The sequence below is a fragment of the Macrotis lagotis genome, chromosome 3 (genome assembly GCF_037893015.1).
Source record: "Macrotis lagotis isolate mMagLag1 chromosome 3, bilby.v1.9.chrom.fasta, whole genome shotgun sequence".
Classification (NCBI taxonomy): Eukaryota; Metazoa; Chordata; class Mammalia; order Peramelemorphia; family Peramelidae; genus Macrotis; species Macrotis lagotis.
The window spans coordinates 199321840-199343103 of record NC_133660.1 but is presented as its reverse complement, the minus strand read 5'-3'; the positions used below and the strand labels follow the sequence as shown (position 1 = coordinate 199343103).

Here is a 21264-nt window from a genome sequence, read left to right as displayed (position 1 = left end):
CTATCACATCAGAAAAAAAATCCATTAAGTGTTATGCCTCTATTCAGTTTTCCTTATAAATTCAAATTATAAGGTCAGTTTGATTTCCATCATTAAATTTAGTTAAAGTATACTGAAATCCTATGGTGTGTATAACACAGCCCTTGAGTTATATAAAAATGAATGAGATTGGGGGCGGTTAGGTGGCGTAGTGGATAAAGCACCAACCCTGGAGTCAGAAATACCTGGGTTCAAATCTGGTCTCAGACATGTAATAATTACCTAGCTGTGTGGCCTTGGGCAAGCCACTTTGTGCCATTTGCCTTGCAACCCCGCCCCCAAAATGAATGAGTTATTTCCTCCCCAACGGATCTTATATTTGGTAAGATAGATAAATTAAGATAAATCAAGCTGTAGTTAAAAATTTAAATAAATAGATGTGCTACCTCCATAGCAGAGTTTTAAAACCAAAGTTTGGGGGTTCAGAAAAGAGAGGTAAAAGAGAAAATTTAGACATTTTCATTTCAAGAGATCAGAGAAGGCTTTGTGAAGGATGTGGTATTAAAAAAGGGGGTTGGTAATATTTAAGACAAGGCATTGCTAACAGAAGGAATATCTAAGCAAGAAGGAGAGTTTAGAGCAAGGCCAAGGATCAGTGATACAGTTTGACTTGAATGTAGAGTATATGTGGAGTGGAATCCTTGGAGAATGAAAGATGAAAGCCTAGAAAGATGAAGTACAACCATATTTTGTATGGTGAGTCTTAGCAGTCAGATTAAGGGCATTAGATTTGATTCAGTGCAGAATCATTGAATGATTTTCAATGAATTATTAGCACCATTAATCAATCCAAAAAGCAACTCTATTAATTGCCTGTGTGATCTCAGGCAAGACATTTCACCTATTTGGCTCAGTTTCCTCATCTGTAATGCAAGAGGGTTGAACCTGGACTCTAAAGTCCCTTTTGGTATTGTGTGTCTTTGTCTGTGTGTGTGTGTGTGTGTGTGTGTGTGTGTGTGTGTGTGTGCCAGTGTTAATCCTGTCAGTGTCCCTGATCCTTAAGATTTTTTGAGATAACTGTTGGGGAGGCAAAGGGAGGCAAGGAGGAGGGTGGCACTTGAGAGAATTCTGGGCTTGAAGCTAAGTAGAACTGAGTTCAGATCCTGTGTCAGACACTAACTAGCTATGTGACCCTGAGCAAGTCACTTAACTCCTCTGTGTTACAGTTTGCTCATCTCTAAACAAAAAATGTTGGACTCAAAAGTCTTGAAGAATTCTTCCAGTTCTAAATCTGTAATCCCAGGGAAGATTGATCTAGAAGCCATAAGGTCAAGGACTAAGCTTTCTAGTAAACCGTATGTATGATATCTCATTAAAATGATAAATTAGAGGCAGCTATGTACTACAGTGGCTAGAGCACTGGCCCTGGAGTCTGGAGCCTCTGAGTTCAAATGTGACCCTCAGACTCTTATTAATTACCTAGCTATGTGACCTTTGACAAGTCATTTAACCATATTATCTTGCAAAAACAACAGCAACAACAATAATAATAAATGAGAAATTATGATATGAGTATCAGTATTAGGAAAATTAAAAAGAAGTTGGTTAAGGTGAAAAGAATATACAACCTAACTGTTATTTCCTATTGGAAGTCTGAAGTTCAAAGTTGCTTGTGACTTCTCTTCCCATTCTCACCCCCCCCCCAAAAAAAAGTTATTTTATCTATATTTTGTTGCAGGCAGTTAAGTGGCAGAGTGGATAGAGTACCAGGCCTATGGTGCTCTTTCTGAGTTCAAATCTCGCCTCAGATATTTACCAGTTATGTGACCCCAGACCTTAAACTCTGTTTGCCTCAGTTTTTTCATCTGTAAAATGAGTTAGAGAAGAAAATGGCAAAGACTCCAATTTCTTTGCAAAGAAAATCCCAAATGAAGTCATAAAGTTGAATATAACTGAAATGACTTAAGAACTATATATGTATATGTGTCTGTATGCATATATCTTTACATATAAATTTTATCTTCATTTACATACTGTTCCCCATATTAAAAAATGTAAACTTCTTAGGAACAAGGACGATCTAATTTTTTTAACACGTACCTCAGCACCTAGCACAAGATCAGACACATAATCATTGTTTAATATGTCTCTTGAATTAAAGAGTACTTAATCGCAAGAATTATTTTAGGAATAACAAAGAATAACAAAAATTATTTTAGGAATTAACAAAGTTTAGGAACAACAACTGATTTTAGGAATAATAAAGTTAAAAAAATGTAATGCCAAGAGATATACTAAAGGTAACAAGCATATATTAAAGAAACTCTGTATGATCAAATTATGGGTTTACACCACCATTTCTGATGGAGACCAAAGAACTAAGATACTTTAAACTAGTTTTTTTCAAAAGGCTAGTTTTTTCTCATCTGTTAACTGATATATATGTATATAAAATATATGTATATCAAACATATATGCACAAATGCTCACACCTACATATGCATATATATGTATACATTTATAACCATATTGATATCTACATGTGTGTTCGATACAAGATATTAATATAATTTACAATTAATATTAAATAATATATCATGTAACATATATTTATATTAGTCAGTACCCAGAATTCTCTATTTTCACAGCCTCTTGCCTAAAAGCCAGAATGTTTCTTCTCTGGTTTCTTGCCTCAACCTTCCTAACCTTTATTCTGTTTTATAGAAACAGGTAAAGAAAATAAGCATACCACACAATATGAAATTTACTTCATAAGACCATGGACTTAAAATTAGTAGACATCTGAAGAGTTCATATAGTCCTATCCCTCAATCATTGGTTTTTCTACCCATTTCACTCTTGAGGAGAGTAATGAAGCATTTCTTATTTCTCATTATCCTTTTGACTTCCTTAGGTGCATGTAGCTTAATATTCACACACAATGATACTTCTGCTATTAAGAACAATTTACTTGCCACCAAAATGAACCTTCTATCAATGTCCTTAGAAAATGCTTTAACTAAAGAGATTCTAAGAACTGACTTCCAAATTATCCTTTCAGATTTTTTTTCTAAAACAACTTAAAACAGATTTAAGTAAAAACTGGTGAATGAGAGACTAGGCCTTCTGAGTGGATAGCATGCTCAAAATACAGCAATCCTGCAAGTAATGTTGGGGCAAGTCCAGATTTTCTTTGATTGTTTTTGGTCCCTTCATCAGGTGATTGAAAGAGGTTTTTTCTGTTGACTTTCAAGCCAGAATGGAGAGTGCATACAGAAGACCTTCAAACCTTGGTTTTGAGATCCAGAAGTCCTTGGTCCCTTCCTAACCTTTTGTAGCTCACTAGGTTATAGCTTAGTCCATTCCTTTTCTAATACACTTTCTCCCAAGTCAAGAAAGAATAGCTACAACAGAGACAGAAGGAACCACAGGGCCATACCTTGATGGCTTTATCTGAACCTGGATGAATGAGATGAATAGGCCGCTGGTGCTTCCCCCAAATGGAGGCTTGGGACTGTTATTTCCTTCTCACTGGAACACAGCTAGACAGGAAAAAAGGACAAGTTTGAGTCACTGGGGACTTTGATATGCATGCTCATTTCTGGGTCAGAAACCAGTGGAAAGGCCTTTCCTCACCACATGATAAGTGAACATAAAACATTCACAGAAGACCCCCGCGTGCTCTGAAGTCAATCCATTGTGAGAATGCAGCAAGCTGAACATTCAAAACAAAAAAAAAACATTTTCCTTTGAGTTGTCCCATTTAAAGTGATTCTCAATGGAAAACATGGTGCTGTCTTAAGTGAAACTTGTTTTTTAGGCTGACAGTGAAGATTCCTGGTTTTCAAGATAAGGCCCGGGTTATTCTAGAAAGAATAATTATATTAAATTTGGCTTTCACTCTGCATTGGTATATTTCAAGCATGACGATAGGTCAGAAATATATCTAACGTCATATGATTTTTTTAGTTGTTAAAGAAAGTTCCAAAAGGGAACTAAGTTCAATTCAATACATTATTTGTAAAGTATCTGCTTCCCACAAAACAATTTTCCAGTGATTGGGGAGATGCATAAATCAACAAGATGTGTTCCCTTAATCGAATAGGAAAAGAATAAGACACAATTAATCATTTTTAAATAAAGAAGATGAAGATGTAAACAATAAGCAAAATGAAATCATGGAAGATTTATGCGAAAGATGAGTTGAGTCAAATCATAAAAAGTAGATTAAAGAAGGTGCAAAGGACAGAAAGCATGGCATTTATACAGGAGTAGTAGCTAGTCCAGTTCCACTGTAGCAGAGAAAAATAATGTGATATAGAGGCTGCAAATATAGGAGATGGGAACTGTGTCTGTGGTTTCATTAATAGGAAATCCCTAGGTAAGGAAACTGCTTCCATCTCTATACCTTATTTGATCTTCAAGAACTGCCCAGATCATTGACTTGCCTAGGAGGAGAAAATAAGGTAGATTAGAATTGGGATTTGAATCTAGGTCATCTTGGCTTTGAGTTCAGGGCTTGATTCTCTCTTTAGTCCTCATGCTGATTCTAAATTGTTCAAACTTGATCTGGTGAGCAATAGCAAGCCATTGGAACTACATATCCCCAGTAATGCATGTTTATCGTTAAGTAGGCAACTCTCACAAAGAAATTCAATTTAAAACCCTGAATTAACTTAACTATTGATGTAATTAATGCTTTAAAATTCCTAGTTCTTGCAGTAAATGAAAGCCCATTTCACCTTTGGAAAATGACCAGTGTTTTATTTGATCAAGGCATTTGGGGTTCATTTGTTACATTATAAACCAATTTGACTCATCTTCTTGGATGGGGAGTTTATGCTTACTCTTATAACAAAATTATTGTAATAATATAAAATACATAAATAAAAGCCAATTAGAAATTAACTTAAATATATAGCATTTATATAGCATTTTTATGATTTTCAAAATGCTGTAGAGGTGATATCATTTGATCAAATGACAAACTTTTTCTCACCACATGGTAAGTGGATCAGGAGTACTACGGGGGAGGGGGCAGTTAGATGGCTCAGTGGATAGAGCACCGGCCCTAGATTCAGGAGGACCTGAATTCAAATACAGCCTCAGACACTTAATGATTACCTAGCTGTGTGACCTTGGGCAAGTCACTTAATCCCATTGTCATAAAAAAATTTTTTTAAAAAGAATACTTATGCATATTCTGAAGTTCTCACAGACAAAAAGTGAGGCAGAACAAGGAAAACAAGACTAGATAAGATAATTTGAATCTTTCTAGTTGACTTGATAGATTACAGAAAAGGAACTGAAAAGTCCCATTTTCCATGGAAATGATATTATAAAAATCAGAATCATACTAAGTAGTCCTAGATCAAGAAAATGAACTCAAGTTACTACTTATACATTAAAGATCTTTCTAAGAGACGCATAAATGTGGCAGTAAATATAAATAGTTCAGATAAATATGCCTTACCAAGCTTTCAAAAGATATCAAATGCTTGCACTTATTAAATTATAGGTTTGTTCATAAGTTTCTTACAGCCCATATGATGATGCATGACTTTTGTCTTAATTTGACCCTTCCTTTTGCACATGCTTTTCTTGTGATTTCAATGAATGAGTTGGGAATCTCATTGTTTAGAATTTTTTATATCATTCTAAGGTACTTTATTCTCAGAATGCTCATACCTAGTAATTTATTTCATCACCTGAGGAGACCTATAAAAGTGTGATGCAATTCTGAGTCATTTTTCTAGTTAAAAAAATTAAAAGATAGAAAATAATAGATGTCCTTCTAATTCTGAATTAGTTATAAAAGGGTCACCTTTTGGACAATTGGAATTATTTTGCTGCCAGAAGGAAAATGTAGAAGCTTCAGTTGCTTTTCATAGCAATCTCCCCCCCGAACTAATGCTGTTTGCTATTTTCAGGTGAGTTGTGTGAGGAGAAACTCGATTTTTGTGCCCAGGATCTTAACCCCTGCCAGCATGACTCCAAGTGCATCCTGACCCCAAAAGGATACAAGTATGTGGAAACATTTTCCTATTTTATTTCTAGATGATCCTTTAACTTAGAAATTTTCTTCCTTAAAATCGTTTCAGCCCCTTTCCCTCTGGATTACTGGTCTCAATGGCATTTTTAGCAGCATGTGCAACTTCAGAAAACACAACCAACTTCTTAGCAATGGAGAATAAAAGTAATATAAGAAGTGTTCCATTTATGTGAGCAGCAATCTCTGTGAGGGCCTTTTGGGCACTTTATATTTGGGGGGTGGGGTCAATTATAAAGTCTGCTTAGAAAGAACACCTTAGAGACCATTTATTCCAGTCTCTTTGTTTGAAGTTTGAAGAAACTGAGACTCAGGGAAATTAAGTGCCTTATCTAAAACATATAGCCTACTAACTGATCTTTCTCCTTCCATTCTATCCCTTCTCTAAACATCCTTCCAAATGTGATGTGAATACTCTTCCTGCTCCAGTCATGTCCCTGCTCTACCTTCAAAGCTTTCAGCAGCTCCATGTTACCTATCAGTAACTTGACCTTGGAAGCCTTCTAAAATCAAGTCACAATCCCAGTTAAATTGGATAATCCTCTGTTCTTGTCCTACTCTTTCCCTTTCTTTGCCTTTGTTCATACTGCATCTGTACCTGCAATGTACTTCCCTCCTCTGAGCTCCATTTATTGATGTTTTTCCCTTCTTTCAAGATTGAATTCAATTACCAACTCTTTCATGTAGTCTTCCCATGATTGAAGACTTCTCCATCAGATGAAAGTAATTTTTGCCATCTTATATTTCTCATAGAAAAATATTTATACAAAATCTTATTTATGCTATGATTATCCTCTTCTTTATCATGACATGGATCCCCTCCCTGTGTCCCCCCCAGGGGACTTTAAGCTGTTTGAGAACAGGGTATTTATTTATCTTTATATTTATATAGTCTTATTTATCTTTATATTCCCTTCTCCTAGCACAGCACCTTGATCATAATACATTCTTCAGTGTTTGTGGAACTAAAACTAACTGAATTATTGGCAAATCTAGAACTTGTTCTTCTAACCCTGCAATTGACTGTTTTTTCCACTCATCCCTAATGTCTTTTGAGTAACTCTTATGATACTAAGTGATCTGGAGATAGAAAAAGAAAATAACATAGCCTCTCCTAAAGTAGTTTACACTTTCTTTGTTGAAACAAGATTTGCCGCACATGACGATCTTGAAAAACTAATGGCTCTTTTGTATGTAGAACTTTACAAAATACTTTCTTCATAAAACTCCTGTCAGATAAGGAATATGTATATGGATATTTGCTTTTTCTAAATAAGGAAACTGAATCTCAGAAACATTTTATAATTTACTAAGTTAACGTTGCTGACAAGGGTCAAAATTGGAATTCTAAAGTGTTTCCTGATTCCACATTCAATTCTGTATTCACTGTCCAACACTGTAAATTTTTTTTTACAAAAGCAGTAAGGACATGTCACATTTCCTTATATTGATATACCACTTCAAATTTTTTCTTAATGCTTTCACATACATTCCTAGATTATAGGGTATAGCTTATAAAATAGGATTGTTGGATGAGAGCAATCATTGAAAGACTTTATGGTGAAGATAGTGTTTGAATTAGATTTTGAACAAAATGTAGCATTTTGATTGGTAGGAAATTGGAAGGGAAGATATTTCAGGATGGGGGAGGGAAAATCTGTTCCATCTTTTATGGGAATAGGGTTAAAAGAATGTTAGAATTATGAGGGACCATGCACATCATCTAGATAAGGCTTTATAAGACCCCCTTTTATACTTGTGGCCACTTTATTTCAGTATAAATGGTTTCCTTTTTAATCTTATATTTTTATTTTATACACTTAAAAATATTACCCTAAGAAGGGGTAGACTTCCAAAGATGTACATGATACAAAAAAGTGAAGTCAGTAAGTATTTATTAAGCACCTATTTAAAAAAAAAGAGGTAAAGAACCCTTGAACTAGTCCAACTTCTTAATGTACAAGATGAGGGATTGGAGACCCAGAAGGGCTTACCCAATATTTGAGGAAGCCCTTCTGAGTCTCCAATAGTTAGTAAAATAGCAGAATTTTTAATTTCAGAACAATACTCTATCCTTAGATTATATTATCTCTAGTAAATGATGCATTGAGTCTATCAAGTTTGTGTTAGAAACATGTTTTATGTTCCAGTTAGTTATTTTAGAAATCATATGGATTCTTTTTTGGTGCATAACATTGCAGATGTTTTTAGTTGTGTTTTGTTGTTGTTGATGTTTTTATAAAATAATTTGGTATGTGCTTCATTATATATTTTGGGTTCAGTTCTAATCCCTGCTTAAGAGTAAACAAACTTATTGGTTTTATTTCTGAATTTAAAAAAAAACCTACTGCACTATGTTTTGATGAAATTCCTTCCTCAGGAGATCATTTTCACCCCTAGATCTCCATGTTTTGTGCCACTTGAACACCATGGATGTATTCTACAGGTGGTCCTTAAAAATCTGGCCTCAGAATGTGTCACATATAATCATTCCTCAGAAGAGTTAACCATGGAGGCAGGTGGTCTTCAAACACAGGTTGTTTCTTGAACAGACTTCACTGTAATTAAGATAAAGTAGGATTATTGCAGTGCTTTTAACGCTGTAATTACAAGATAGGTTATTAGTAAGACTCATTGGAAATCATTTAAAAATAAAGGAGTTCATCTCCTGAAAGACTAATCCACAATTAAATAGCACCCTATTACCATCAATTAAGACGCATAAGTTAAAAAGTAGTCATTACTAAGCCATGAATTAGCAGGTCTGGAAAACTTGCTATTTCTATCAGTAATGTGGGAACACTGGTTTTATTTCTATAGCTAGTTTGGCTAAAAACAAGTTAATAAGGCAAAGTGTTGGTTTTCACTAGTCTCTTTGCATATGTCAGTGACATATGTTCTTTGGGAAGAGAGGAAGGAAATAGGAGTCAAAAGACACCAACAAAAGAGATTTGAAGTTGCTAAAGATAGTCTTTGTGACATATAGTTGACCCACCCCTAGACCCCAGCTTCTGTTTCTGCTGTCTCCACTAATTAGTATGCAGACTCTCTTTAATGCAGCATGGTTTGGTGGAAGGAGCAATGAGCTAGAAGCAAAGATGTGGTTTGATTCTCATCTCTAATATTGATTCTGTGTGAATTGGGGCAAATCACTTCCCTTCTCCCTGGACCTCAATTTTCTCAGCTATAAAATGAGGAAGTTAATTGAACTCAATGGCCTCTAAATTCACTTCCAGCTCCGGTAATCTATGAGTATTGTTCTGTCAGCTGACTAATGAGCTATTAGCCAGCTAACTAACTAGCTCTATGACCTTGGGTAAGTTGATTTACCCTCCCAAGGCTCACTTTTCTCATCTGCATATTGAGAAGGTGTATTAGAGGAAGTCTACACCCTAGTTCTTATGGTCTATAGTTCTAAACTGCCGCTGGTACATCATTTTTTTAACAAACCCCACACCAATAGAGCTGATTTTTACCTTTCTGGCATTATTACCTGTCTCATAAATCTTTCATATTGCTCTTTGATATTTTTATACCAGAGTGCCATCCAGAGTACTTTGAAGCATGCATCTCACTTAGTCAGCTTTTTAGTTTTTTAATCGTGTAGTTTACTGTTTTTGGTTTCCTTTACTTAGCCATCACTCTTTGTCACAAAAGTGATTTGAGAGTATATGATATATATTTTGACATTCCTAGCATATGGAGTCTTTTATTTAAATTTATACATTGTGTTGTAAAATCCATTTTAGTGAGTAAAAGGTTGACAGAGATATTGGTTCTCTCAAAATGATTTCAAGTTATAATGGACTTGGAAAAAAATTGTATGGAAGAGAATACAAAATCAGCTCTTAGCTTCTGCACTGTACATATGGTTCTTGTATCTCTTCCTTTGATTTTTTTCTAGATAAATAATTCAAAGTTTTTTTCTCATCTTAGTGCTTAGCGACTTCAGCTGCGCTACTTCCATTAACACTGATGGAAGATCTCTGACTCATGCCTGCCCATATAGTTGAGAATGGATAGTAGCACTTAAGTGACCATCTTACTTTAGTAAAATTGTTTACTTAGCTTTTATGATAATGTAAACATACACACACACACACACACACACACACACACACACACACATACAAACTTGCCATAGTTGCTATCACTCTTGGTCAAATGATTTGTTTTTTATATATGGTATTCAAAATTGAAAGTCAATTACATTATACCTCATTCCTGTGCCCTACCATTATTTATATTCATTTTCAGTTATTTTCTTTTGTTAATTAAATATTTAATTTTTCCAATTATATGTAACATTTTAACATTATTTTAACATTTTTAAAATTTTCAATTCCAAATTGTCTCCTTTGTTCCCCTCTTCCCTCACTGAGAAGCAAGAAATATGATATATGTTAGACATGTGCCATCATGTAAAAAATATTCTGCCATATTTATCATATTGTAAAAGAAAATACAGACCCCCCCAAAAGGTTGCAGAAAGAATTCACTCTCCATCAGTTCTTTCTGTGGAGATAGATAGCATTTTTCATTATGAGTTCTTCAAAATTGTCATTATTTTATTGCTAAAAACAACTAAGTCATTCACAATAGATCAATGTAAAATGTAATATTGGACAGTTATTATGTACATTCTTCTCCTGGTTCTACTCACTTCACTTTGCAGAAGTTCTTGTAAATCTTCTCAGATTGTTCTGGGAAGAGAACAGCCTTCTCCTTTCATATAGCACAATGTATTCCACCACAATCATTCAGTCATTCCTCTATTGATGCTATTCCCTTAATAACCAATTCTTTGCCATCACAAAAGAGCCACTATAAAAATGTTTTAACTTATAGAATCTTTTCCCTTTTTTTGTCTCTTTAAATTACAAACCCCATAGTGGTATTGCTAAGTCATAGGGTATGTATACTTTTATAGACATTTGGACATAGTTTCAAGTTGCTCTTCAAAATGGTTGGATCAGTTTCTCAACTCCATCAATAGTGCATTAGTATCCCAGTTTTCCCATATCCCCTCCAATATTTGTCAGTTTCTTTTTTTTTTATTTTTGCCAATCTAATAGGTGTGAGATGATACTCAGAGCTGTTTTAATCTGCATTTCTCTAATCAAGAGTGATTTAGAAAATTTTTATATGACTATACATAATTTTTATTTTTTTCTGAAAACTGTCATATCCTTTGACCACTTATTGATTGGGGAATTTTGTTTTAAAAAAATTTCATAAAATCAATAAATCTGTGCCCTCTACCTATGTATACTCCTTTCTAATGACCCTAATAATGAGAAAGTTTTTAGAAGATAAAAGTATCATCTTCTCATGTAGGAATGCAAAACAATTTTATCTTATTGAATTCTTTATGACTTACCAATTTACCTGTTTACTTCATTGTACTTCTCTTGATTCCTGTCTTTGCAAGTGAAATTTTCTATTCAGTTGGGTTTTTCAACAGGAATGCTTGAAAATCTTCTATCACATTAGATATCTATTTTCCCTGAAAAAGTTAATACTCAATTTTTCTCTGTAGGTTATTCTTGACTGAAATCCCTTGCCTTCCAAAATATATTCCAAACCCTTCAGTCCTTTAATGCAGAAACTGCTTAATCTTGTGTTTTCCTGTCTGTTCCATGACATTTAAATATTTCCAATTGATTATAATTTTTTTTCTCTTTTACCTGGAGGCTCTGGAATTTGTCCATAATATTACAGAGAATTTTGCTTTTAGATCTATTATTAGGAGGTTATTGGTGGACTCTTTCGATCTATCTTACCCTCTGGTTCTAGGATATCAGGATAATTTTCTTTGACAATTTCATGAACCATGAAGTTCAGGCTCATTTTTTAATCATGGCTTTCAGGTAGTCCAATAATTCTTAATTTATCTCTTCTTGATCTATTTTCTAGGTCTTTTTTCAATAAGAAATTTCATATTTTCTTTTTTCATTCTTTTAATTTTTATTGTTTCTTGATGATGATTGATTCCAATTTTTAAGGATTGTTTTTCTTCAGCAAATTTTTGTACCTCCTTTTCTATTTTTAAGGAGTTCTTTGCTTTAGTGAATTTTGTATATTTGCTTAATGAGTTCCTTTCTTCTTTTATACTTCTTATTGCCAATTTGAATTATTCTATTTTTAAGATATTATTTTCTTCAGTGTTTACCAATCTGTTGACTTTTTATGATTTTCTCATTTCTTTTTCTCATTTTTTTCTTTCTTGTTTGATTTTCAAATTCTTTTTAAGCTCTTCCAGTAATTTTTTTAAGTCCTGAGAACAATTCACATTTTTCTTCATGGTTTTGGATGTAGCTGTATTGACCATTTTCCCTTCCTCTTCGTTTATGTTTTGATCTCTTTCATTATAATGACAAAATATAGTATCACCCCCAGTGAGATAGAGTTTTCCTGTCAATCTGCTTGTCTTGGGCTGGAAGATTGTTTTGCCCTATCCCTTTGTTGGTTCTACTGCTCCAGAATTTCCTTTGAGGCATATTTTAATGTTGTTTGAAAGGAAAGTTGGAAGAGAACTCAGCCAAGTTCCTGCCATTACTTTACCATCTTTCAAGTATTTTCTTAATATAGAATTTGAATTCTGAGTTGGAGTCTTATGATTAAGATAGTGGCCTAATTCACTCATAGAATCATATATTCAGATTGAAAAGAGCCTTTAAACATCATCTAGTCTAACTCCTCATTTTAAAAGTGAGGAAACTGAAGAGTAAAGCAGTTAAATGACTTATTCTAGGGCACCCAAGAAGTTAAGTAGCAAAGCTGAGATTTCAAAACAGACTCCAAAGCTAACATTCTCTGCACTTAACTAGATGAACTCAAATACCTCTTTTGAAAATAGCCAAGGGTGCTGAAACATTAAATAGAGAATGAATTTAAAAAATTTAAAATAGGAATGATGATCATCATAAAAATGTATTCTACAAATATATGATATGTAAAAGCATCATTTGCAGTACCAACTACTAGTTATTGGGATCACAGATAATAATACTCCTAATTATAGATTAATGAACTCAAATAACTCCAGAGGGATTGACTAACTGAGAAATTCATCTTCAACAACATTTAAACATGGAGAGAATTACGAATTAATTTCTTTCAAAGTTAATATATTTAAGTCCATTCTTAACCTCACAGCACTTTGCTCCAACCCATCCTGGGAAATAAAACATTTTAAGTAATTAAAAATATGTTTAATATTTGAAACCAAGGGTTTAAATTGTCACTACATGTATATAAATCTCAAGGGAAAGACTCTAAAAAATTTCATGTTTCAAGAACATAAAAAATGGGATAAAAGTAAAAAAAAGAAGAAAAGTCAAGATACTGTGATGGATCATTTTTCTTAAACTGTTAATATTTATGGTCATTAGCTAAGACACTACCACTTTGACAACAGTAAACAGGAGAGCTAGCATGAATAAAGAGTGTATTGTGTTTACTATGTACAATGTACTACATTAAGCACTGGTAATACAAAAAAAATGTAAGACCATCTCTTCTTAGGAAGGCTTATGGAATTTAAAAAACCTCATTTTGAACCCAGTGTTTACTACTTATCATATATTCCTTAGGCAGACCTCCTTGATTTTCTATGTTTCCTTATCTGTATATTTCTTGTCCTATTGCATGGGTAGGTAGCTCAGTGGTTAGATTGTCAATCTTGTATTTAAATCCAGATGCAGACACTTAGTAGCTGTGTGATCCTAGACAAGTCACTTAACCCTATTTGTCTTAATTTCCACAACTATAAAATAAGCTGGAGAAGGAAATAGTAAATAACTCCAGTGTCTGTGCCAAGATAACCCCAGATTAATTCCCACAGAGTTGGACATGAATGAAACCATCAATAGCACAAAAATAGCACTTATTTAAAAAAAGATTGTGAGGAAAGCAGTACATAAATTTAAAAGACTTCTGAAAAGCCCTGCATAAATTTGAGTTGTGTTAAATAAAAGAAAAGACAGTAAATAAACAATAATGTAATTCAGCAAACATATATTAAGCATCCACTGAATTCTGTTCCAGAGAGAGGATGATTTTTGTAAATAAGCCTTTGGGGGTAGGATTGGGGAGGGTTTCTTTTCAAGGCTGTTGTGATCAATTTTTTAAAGATGGCAACATCTCATTTTTAGAATTTAATTTATTTGAGCTCAATATCCACACAACTTACTTCTATCAAAACAGATGTGATTGCACCCCTGGATATGTAGGTGAGCACTGTGATATCGATTATGATGACTGCCAGGACAACAAGTGTAAGAATGGAGCTCATTGTACAGATGCAGTAAATGGCTATACTTGCATCTGCCCTGAAGGTTACAGGTAAGAAAAGAATTAGAAATGTAAACTTAATCTCTTTTTATTCATTCCAAACTAGTAAGGAAATAAAATAATATTCTCTCTGTTTAAAATGTAGTGGCTTATTTTGCGAGTTTTCTCCACCAATGGTTCTACCTCGCACCAGCCCTTGTGATAATTTTGAGTGTCAGAATGGAGCCCAGTGCATCATAAAAATAAATGAACCAATATGTCAGTGTTTGTCTGGCTACCAGGGGGAAAAGTGTGAAAAGTTGGTCAGTGTCAATTTTGTCAACAAGGAATCTTATCTTCAAATACCTTCAGCCAAGGTTCAGCCTCAGACCAACATCACTCTGCAGGTAAGATGACTAATCTCAAACTAAATCTTTGTTGTTGCTGTTGTTTTTGGTTTTTGCTTTTGTTATTGTGTTTCAATTTGGAAAGAGGGCAGTTATAAATCATACTTTTCTGTAAAAGAAAACATAAAATCTGCAAATGAGGAGTTCTTGACTTATGAAACATTGAAAAAATGGGAGAAAGTTAAGATACAGGTGGGGAAAACTTCAGTAATTTTCCTTCCCAAAACATGTACATTTAAAATTAATTAGAAATCATGTAATTATATTAACTTATTGATCTAATGATAAAATACAGAAGGAAAAAAGATGAGTATTTTTTAAGTTCTGTTTTCTAGGAAATTGATAGCTTTATTATCGATTTAGTCATATCTGAAGATAGCCATATAATTTTAAAACTCTGAAACTATTACCAAAATCAAAAACTCAAAGATTCTTCTAGAGGGTCCCTTGAACTACCTCTTGATCTCTGTCTTAAGAGTTCTAGAACATTCAAGTCTCAAGATGTTACATCCCAATAAAGTCCACTAATTCAAAAGGTTCCATGATCAGCAAACTTGAATGAAAAAAAATGTTGCATCTTTATTTAAATACAATTGAATTTTTTCTATAAAATACTATATATTTCATTTTATACTTTTAAAAACATCATTCTGAGAAGGGGTTTACATATTTTACCAGTCTTAAAAAACAGTTCATGAAAAAAAAATGATTAAGAACCCCAATCAAGTTGTTAATGCTCTATCTCTCTTTAAATCACTTTGTATTTACTTTTCTGGTTTCAGGCTATGTCACTCACATGTTCTATCACTATCAATCAGGTTTAAAAATCACTTAAAGACGGGGGCTGTTTTTCATTGCTGTCATTATATGTTTAGCACCTGGAACAATAATTTGTACATAATAATGTGTATTTGACATAATCTCATTGAGGGCAGAACCCAAATCTCTTCTCAAATTTCTATCTTGTCCTGCATTAGCAGAGTGCTTTGCACATTTGGGGCTATTCCACTCAGACCCACCATTGTACCTAGAACATTAATAGTTACTTTATAAATATTTTGCATTAAGGAGAATGAACTCTAATAAGTTTTAAGTATTATTCTTGACATAGAATAAATTTCATTAAAAGTCTATAATTCTTCCCCATCTTTTTGCCAATTTTATATTTTAAAAAGAGTAATTATATAAAGATCCCAATTCTCTTCATGTACAGAAAAGGAATAGGCAGTATTCAAATTCATTCATTCAAGAAAGAGTTGTCATTGATATATCTCTGAAGATACCAGAAAATAAGAAACATTTTTTGTTTTGTGTATAAAATCACAACAACTTGTGAACAATATTACTTGGACTTCATCATTTTTAAATATATAAATGAGGATACATAATATTTCCTTATATGTCACTCTAGATAGAGAAAAGAAAAAAGAAATACACATTTTGGGTCGTTCTTGTGATGGAATATAGCTTGGCTATATGGGAAAACTGTTCTTCACATATGCTCTGTGTGTGGGGGGGATGTGTGTGAGTATGTGTGTATAAGTACACATCTTTCAAACTGGTGAAAAAAGGAATAGGTGCTACAGTGGGCTACAATGAACCTAACAATATGTTAAATGAATGCAATTACTTTGAGTAGGCAATAACTTTTTTTCCATTACTCAACATTTCATATGTTAGCTCAAGGTGAAAAAGATTCAGGAAGGGTCACACCCAATAGTGGCTTCAGGGTCATTTCAAGTGTCAAAGTGAATAAGAGAATAAAGTTTTACCTTTTTTTTAAGTTGTCACAAAAATGATGAGATTCTAAAATAATAAAATTATTTTTGTTTGAGTGATTTATTAAAATCTACCTCATTATTTTTTAATAATAGCTTATAGATTGCAAATTGAAAATACAAAATTTAGGATCATAGCTAAAGCTAGGAAAATTCTCAGAAGGCATTTGATTGAAACCCACAGGTGAGGAAACTGAGACCTAGGAACGTTAAGTAATTTGCCTAGATTACACAGGTCCATAAAAATCATTGCAATCATTGTTGTATAAAAAACAAACAAAACGATAAAATTTTTGACCTGTAAAATTTTTAGCATTATTTGACTAATTGAACATATGCCACCCACCATCCCTTTCTCTATTTATTTAATATATCCTAACTTCACTATAAAGCAGATACTAGAATCTCTTTACTATAATGGTAGATAATTATGACATACATTAATATATATATTTTATTAGGTAGATAGATATAGATTTATACCCATTATTCTAAGAAAAAAGACTTTAATTTCATTTAATCTTCCCACCATGTTTGGAATAAAATATTGTATTAGTGTGATTACTTTTTTTCCTTATAATTCAGTGATTACTTTCTCATTAGATTGCCACAGATGAGGACAGTGGAATTCTTCTGTATAAAGGTGACAAAGATCACATAGCAGTGGAGCTGTATCGTGGGCGTGTGCGGGCCAGCTACGACACAGGATCTTATCCGGCATCTGCCATTTACAGGTGAAGGCCCTTAAAGTAGTAATAGAAATGAAAAACAATGTTTATTGAAAAAACTAGCTTCCCATTTAGTTAGTTCTATTGGGTGAGAAAGGAATAATTTGATTAAAATTCTGCTTAATGTTATATAATAATATAATTGAAGTCAGCAGCTGAATACAAAAGTTTGATATGAGAAAATTCAATGTGTAGGAGTTATATTAGTGGAATATATGTTCTATATTCTGCTTGCCATAATTTTAAAATTAAATATGAATTTGTGTTAATAAGATAAGAAGTTAGAATAACTTATTTGAGTCCCCACATAATTAAACACCAGTTCTGCTAATTGTTTTGGACAGGTTACTTAATGTCTCTCAATCAGTTTCCAAATAAAGAAATTTCATTTTATTTAAAGGAATAACATCAAGATACTAGACATAATAAAATTAAGTTGTCTATATTTCAGAGACTTGGTTGGATAGTTTCATAAAAGTCCCAATGTCAAATGATTATCATTTGTGCCCAAAGAATAAGATCCAAGCAGACACAAAATTGTATATATATATATATATATATATATATATATATATATATATGACGCAAAGAGTAAATACAACTCCTAAAAGTGAGGTATTTCTTCTTATATTCCATTTTCAAGGTAGTATTGTCAATTTATATTATCCATCTTATCCAATTAAAAGATTAGCATATCTTTTTTATCCAAAGAGCAATAATAGATTTGGAAATATAATCACCATTTCTAATGAGAGCATATTAAATGCATTGTTTGACAGTACCTAATGTTTTAATATTTCAAGGATTTATGATGTTGTTTCTGTAGGTGCACCAGTGAGATTGCAGCTCAACCATGAGTAGAAATTTGGTTTTGGGAGTTCTCTAATTGAGAAATCTTGGTTAGGTATCAAACAAGTCTTTTAAATGTAGGTTCATATTGAAAGATTATCAAAATATTTCCAGCCTTGGCTTATAGATAACAGATGATTATGTTCAGTTATAGGATTTAATTGAAAACTCCTTTTACATGAAGACTGATCATTACCATTTGGGGACAAACTAAGACCAGACACTTTTCTACCCCTTTTACATCTCTTAAACCATCTTTTAGTTGCTTTTAATTAATGAATCAACAAATATAACTATAGCATTAACCTACCTAAACTAACTATTGCTAACTGATCCTAGCAGTCATAATTTTGTTACTGTAGCTATTCTTTAAGTCAGATAACAGAGGCAAGCAATGATAAATGATAATTGCCTATACCTATAGAAGTTCAATTTTAAATACATGTATATATAGATAGATATGTGTGTATGAACATTTCAGCTATATATATGAAGCATTGTTGAAATAAATGAAGTCACTCCATATTGTCTTCAAATCAGCTAAATATGGTAGAAATAAATATGTATTATTAGCATATTTCTAGAATTATTGATAGATTTGGATTTTCTCATACCAGTTAAGGATCATTCCTTAAAAGGGAAGAGTTTGAGGGTTATTCTATCATTCTGAAGAACATCCACTAATTCTAAGTCACCTATAACTATGAGTTTTACATTAAAGTCACAAACCCTGAGTAGAATTTGTGTGGGAATGAAAACAAAGATTCATTTGTGTTCAAATGAATAACATATAGTCTCAAAGAGTACAAGAGTGGGTCGAAGTGTTGCAAATTAAAGGAAAAATTATAACTCCCCTCCATGCTTTTTAAAAATAGTCTCGATCACTGTGGAACAGCTTTAGGGGTGAGAAAGAGATAAATATGAAGCATCCTTCCACTCAGAGGGCTTTTAGCTATTAAATTCAAAAAGTACCAATTTTTCTCAAAATTTTAAAGGAAAATAAAAGGCTGCATACACACACATATATATATATACATATATGTATTTATACATGGCTGTATCCTTATTACTTATAAGAATAATATGTCAGTTCTTTGAGGTTTAATGTTTTTATCAATTCAACCAATAATTTCACCATTATATAGCAGTGGACCTGTGGTCTTAGCGATAGCATCTTTTTCAACTAATGTAAATCTCAATCTAGTCATTTTTTCATCTTGTTTGCATTATCCCATAAATTCTACAAAGATATATCTCCAGAACCTATTCTAAATTTGAGGGTATTCCTTTTGCTTCTTTAGCATAATGACAGCACCAGTGTTGTACTTGAATTGTCCATCTATTGCCCATCATGATTGATGAATAACTGACCCATCTTGTTTTCTGAGTGTGTGTAATAATGTATTGGGGTTTGTACCTACTTCCTATTATGTTTGAGTAACATGGACACCCATCTTATGATCATTTTGGTCTTTCTAATACCTTTTAGTTATTTATATTCATTAATTCTTCAAACTTCATAGTATTCCATGATCTATAGCAGTATAGCATTGCCAGGAGAATACTTTTATTAAAGAGATTGATTTTAGCAGCAAGAAGCAATTTGAGATCATTAAACAAGCTGCACAATTTCTCAATTATAATTTTGCCTAACATCCTCCCATTGTGCTTAGTTTATCCATTTTTGTAACTAGTTCAAGATTCCAATATTAATAGACTAATTCTACAAATTATTTAAGTTGTAATCTTGGTGATGCACAGTTGTTTCCACTTTATTTTCACTGTGGATGATTAGAACCAACTACTCTCTCTAAAACCATACAGATTTAGTACAGTTACTTCAGTGTCTTTTTGTATTTAGAGAACCTCACTATCAGTAGTATGTTTTGTGCAATAACACAATTTTGTTTACATTTTATGATCACCAACTGAAATACAATTAAAAAAGACTATAATCCTAATATTGTACTGAAGAACCCTTTTGAGAGTTCCCTGGAGAGCAAGATAAAATCAGTCAATAATTAATGAAATTAATTCAACCTATTTACTGGAAAGTCAAATACTGAAGTTGAAGTTTAAATACTTTGACCACATAAAGATAAGTCAGGGCTCATTGGAAAAAAACCCTGATGTTAGGAAACATTGAGAACAAAAGAAAAAGGGGTCGATAGAGGATAAGATGGATCCATAGTGTCATGGAAACAATGGACATGAACTTGGACAGATTTCAAGAGATAGTGGAGGATAGAGGAACCTGATTGTACTGTGGTTCGTGGGGTTATGAGGACTCAGACATGACTGAAAAACAACATCAATATCTTCACATATATTCCATTAAAAATTGTATTAGTAATATAATGGATATTGACAGAGACAGTCAGTCAGCACATCATATACAACATTAAACTTTACTTTTTGATAGAAATAATCATTTGTTTAACTTTTTTATTTTATACCAATCTCTTGCTCTCAGTAGCTTTGGTGGCTGTTTAATTATCTTGTTTAAGCAATAAAGTTCATAGACTCAAAGACTTAGAGGACTTTAGAGATTGCCTAATTAAACACATTCTCATTTTACAGACAAAGAAACTGAGGCACAGAGAGATTAAGTAACTTGCCCAGGTTGTACAACTAGTTAGCATCTAAAGTAAAACTGGGAGTCCAAATTTTCCTGTGTCTAAATCAAATGCCCTATCCTCTATACCATGATGATCCTCTAAAGTATGTGATATAATTTTTTTTGGTTTTTTTTTTTGTAAGGCAAATGGGGGTTAAGTGGCTTGCCTAAGGCCACACAGCTAGGTAATTATTAAGTGTCTGAGACCGGATTTGAACCCAGGTACTCCTGACTCCAGGGCTGGTGCTTTATCCACTACACCACCTAGCCGCCACCTAGCCACCCCCTTATGTGATATAATTTTAAAGTCACATGGAATAACCACAGACCACAACTTTCCATAACTTTTCTCCTGGTACTTAAAATCCCACTTTTATAGACAAATTCCTTTGAATCATAAAGACTTTTATTTTCCATTTTTCAAGAATCCCTAGGAAAAATTCAAATCTTTTGAATAAGTAGTATAGTTAACAATGACACATTAGTTAAATTGAAATCTAGGAACTAGTCTTTAAAGACTACCGTACATTATAGATACCTGGTAAGGCAAGCTGTGGAAGGAGAAAGGTGTGGTAGGTGACAA

At 33.0% G+C, this 21264-nt stretch overlaps 1 protein-coding gene across 2 annotated transcripts in view; it reads left to right on the top strand.

Annotated features, from left to right (window-relative positions):
* SLIT2 (slit guidance ligand 2) overlaps positions 1-21264 on the top strand; it is a 388308-nt gene that overhangs the window by 343615 nt on the left and 23429 nt on the right. For both annotated transcript variants that reach the window (XM_074229717.1, XM_074229716.1), the window contains 4 exons: positions 5910-6003; positions 14237-14374; positions 14469-14709; positions 17091-17221. In XM_074229717.1, the coding sequence (XP_074085818.1) occupies positions 5910-6003; positions 14237-14374; positions 14469-14709; positions 17091-17221 (604 nt within the window). The remainder of the gene's footprint in view (positions 1-5909; positions 6004-14236; positions 14375-14468; positions 14710-17090; positions 17222-21264) is intronic.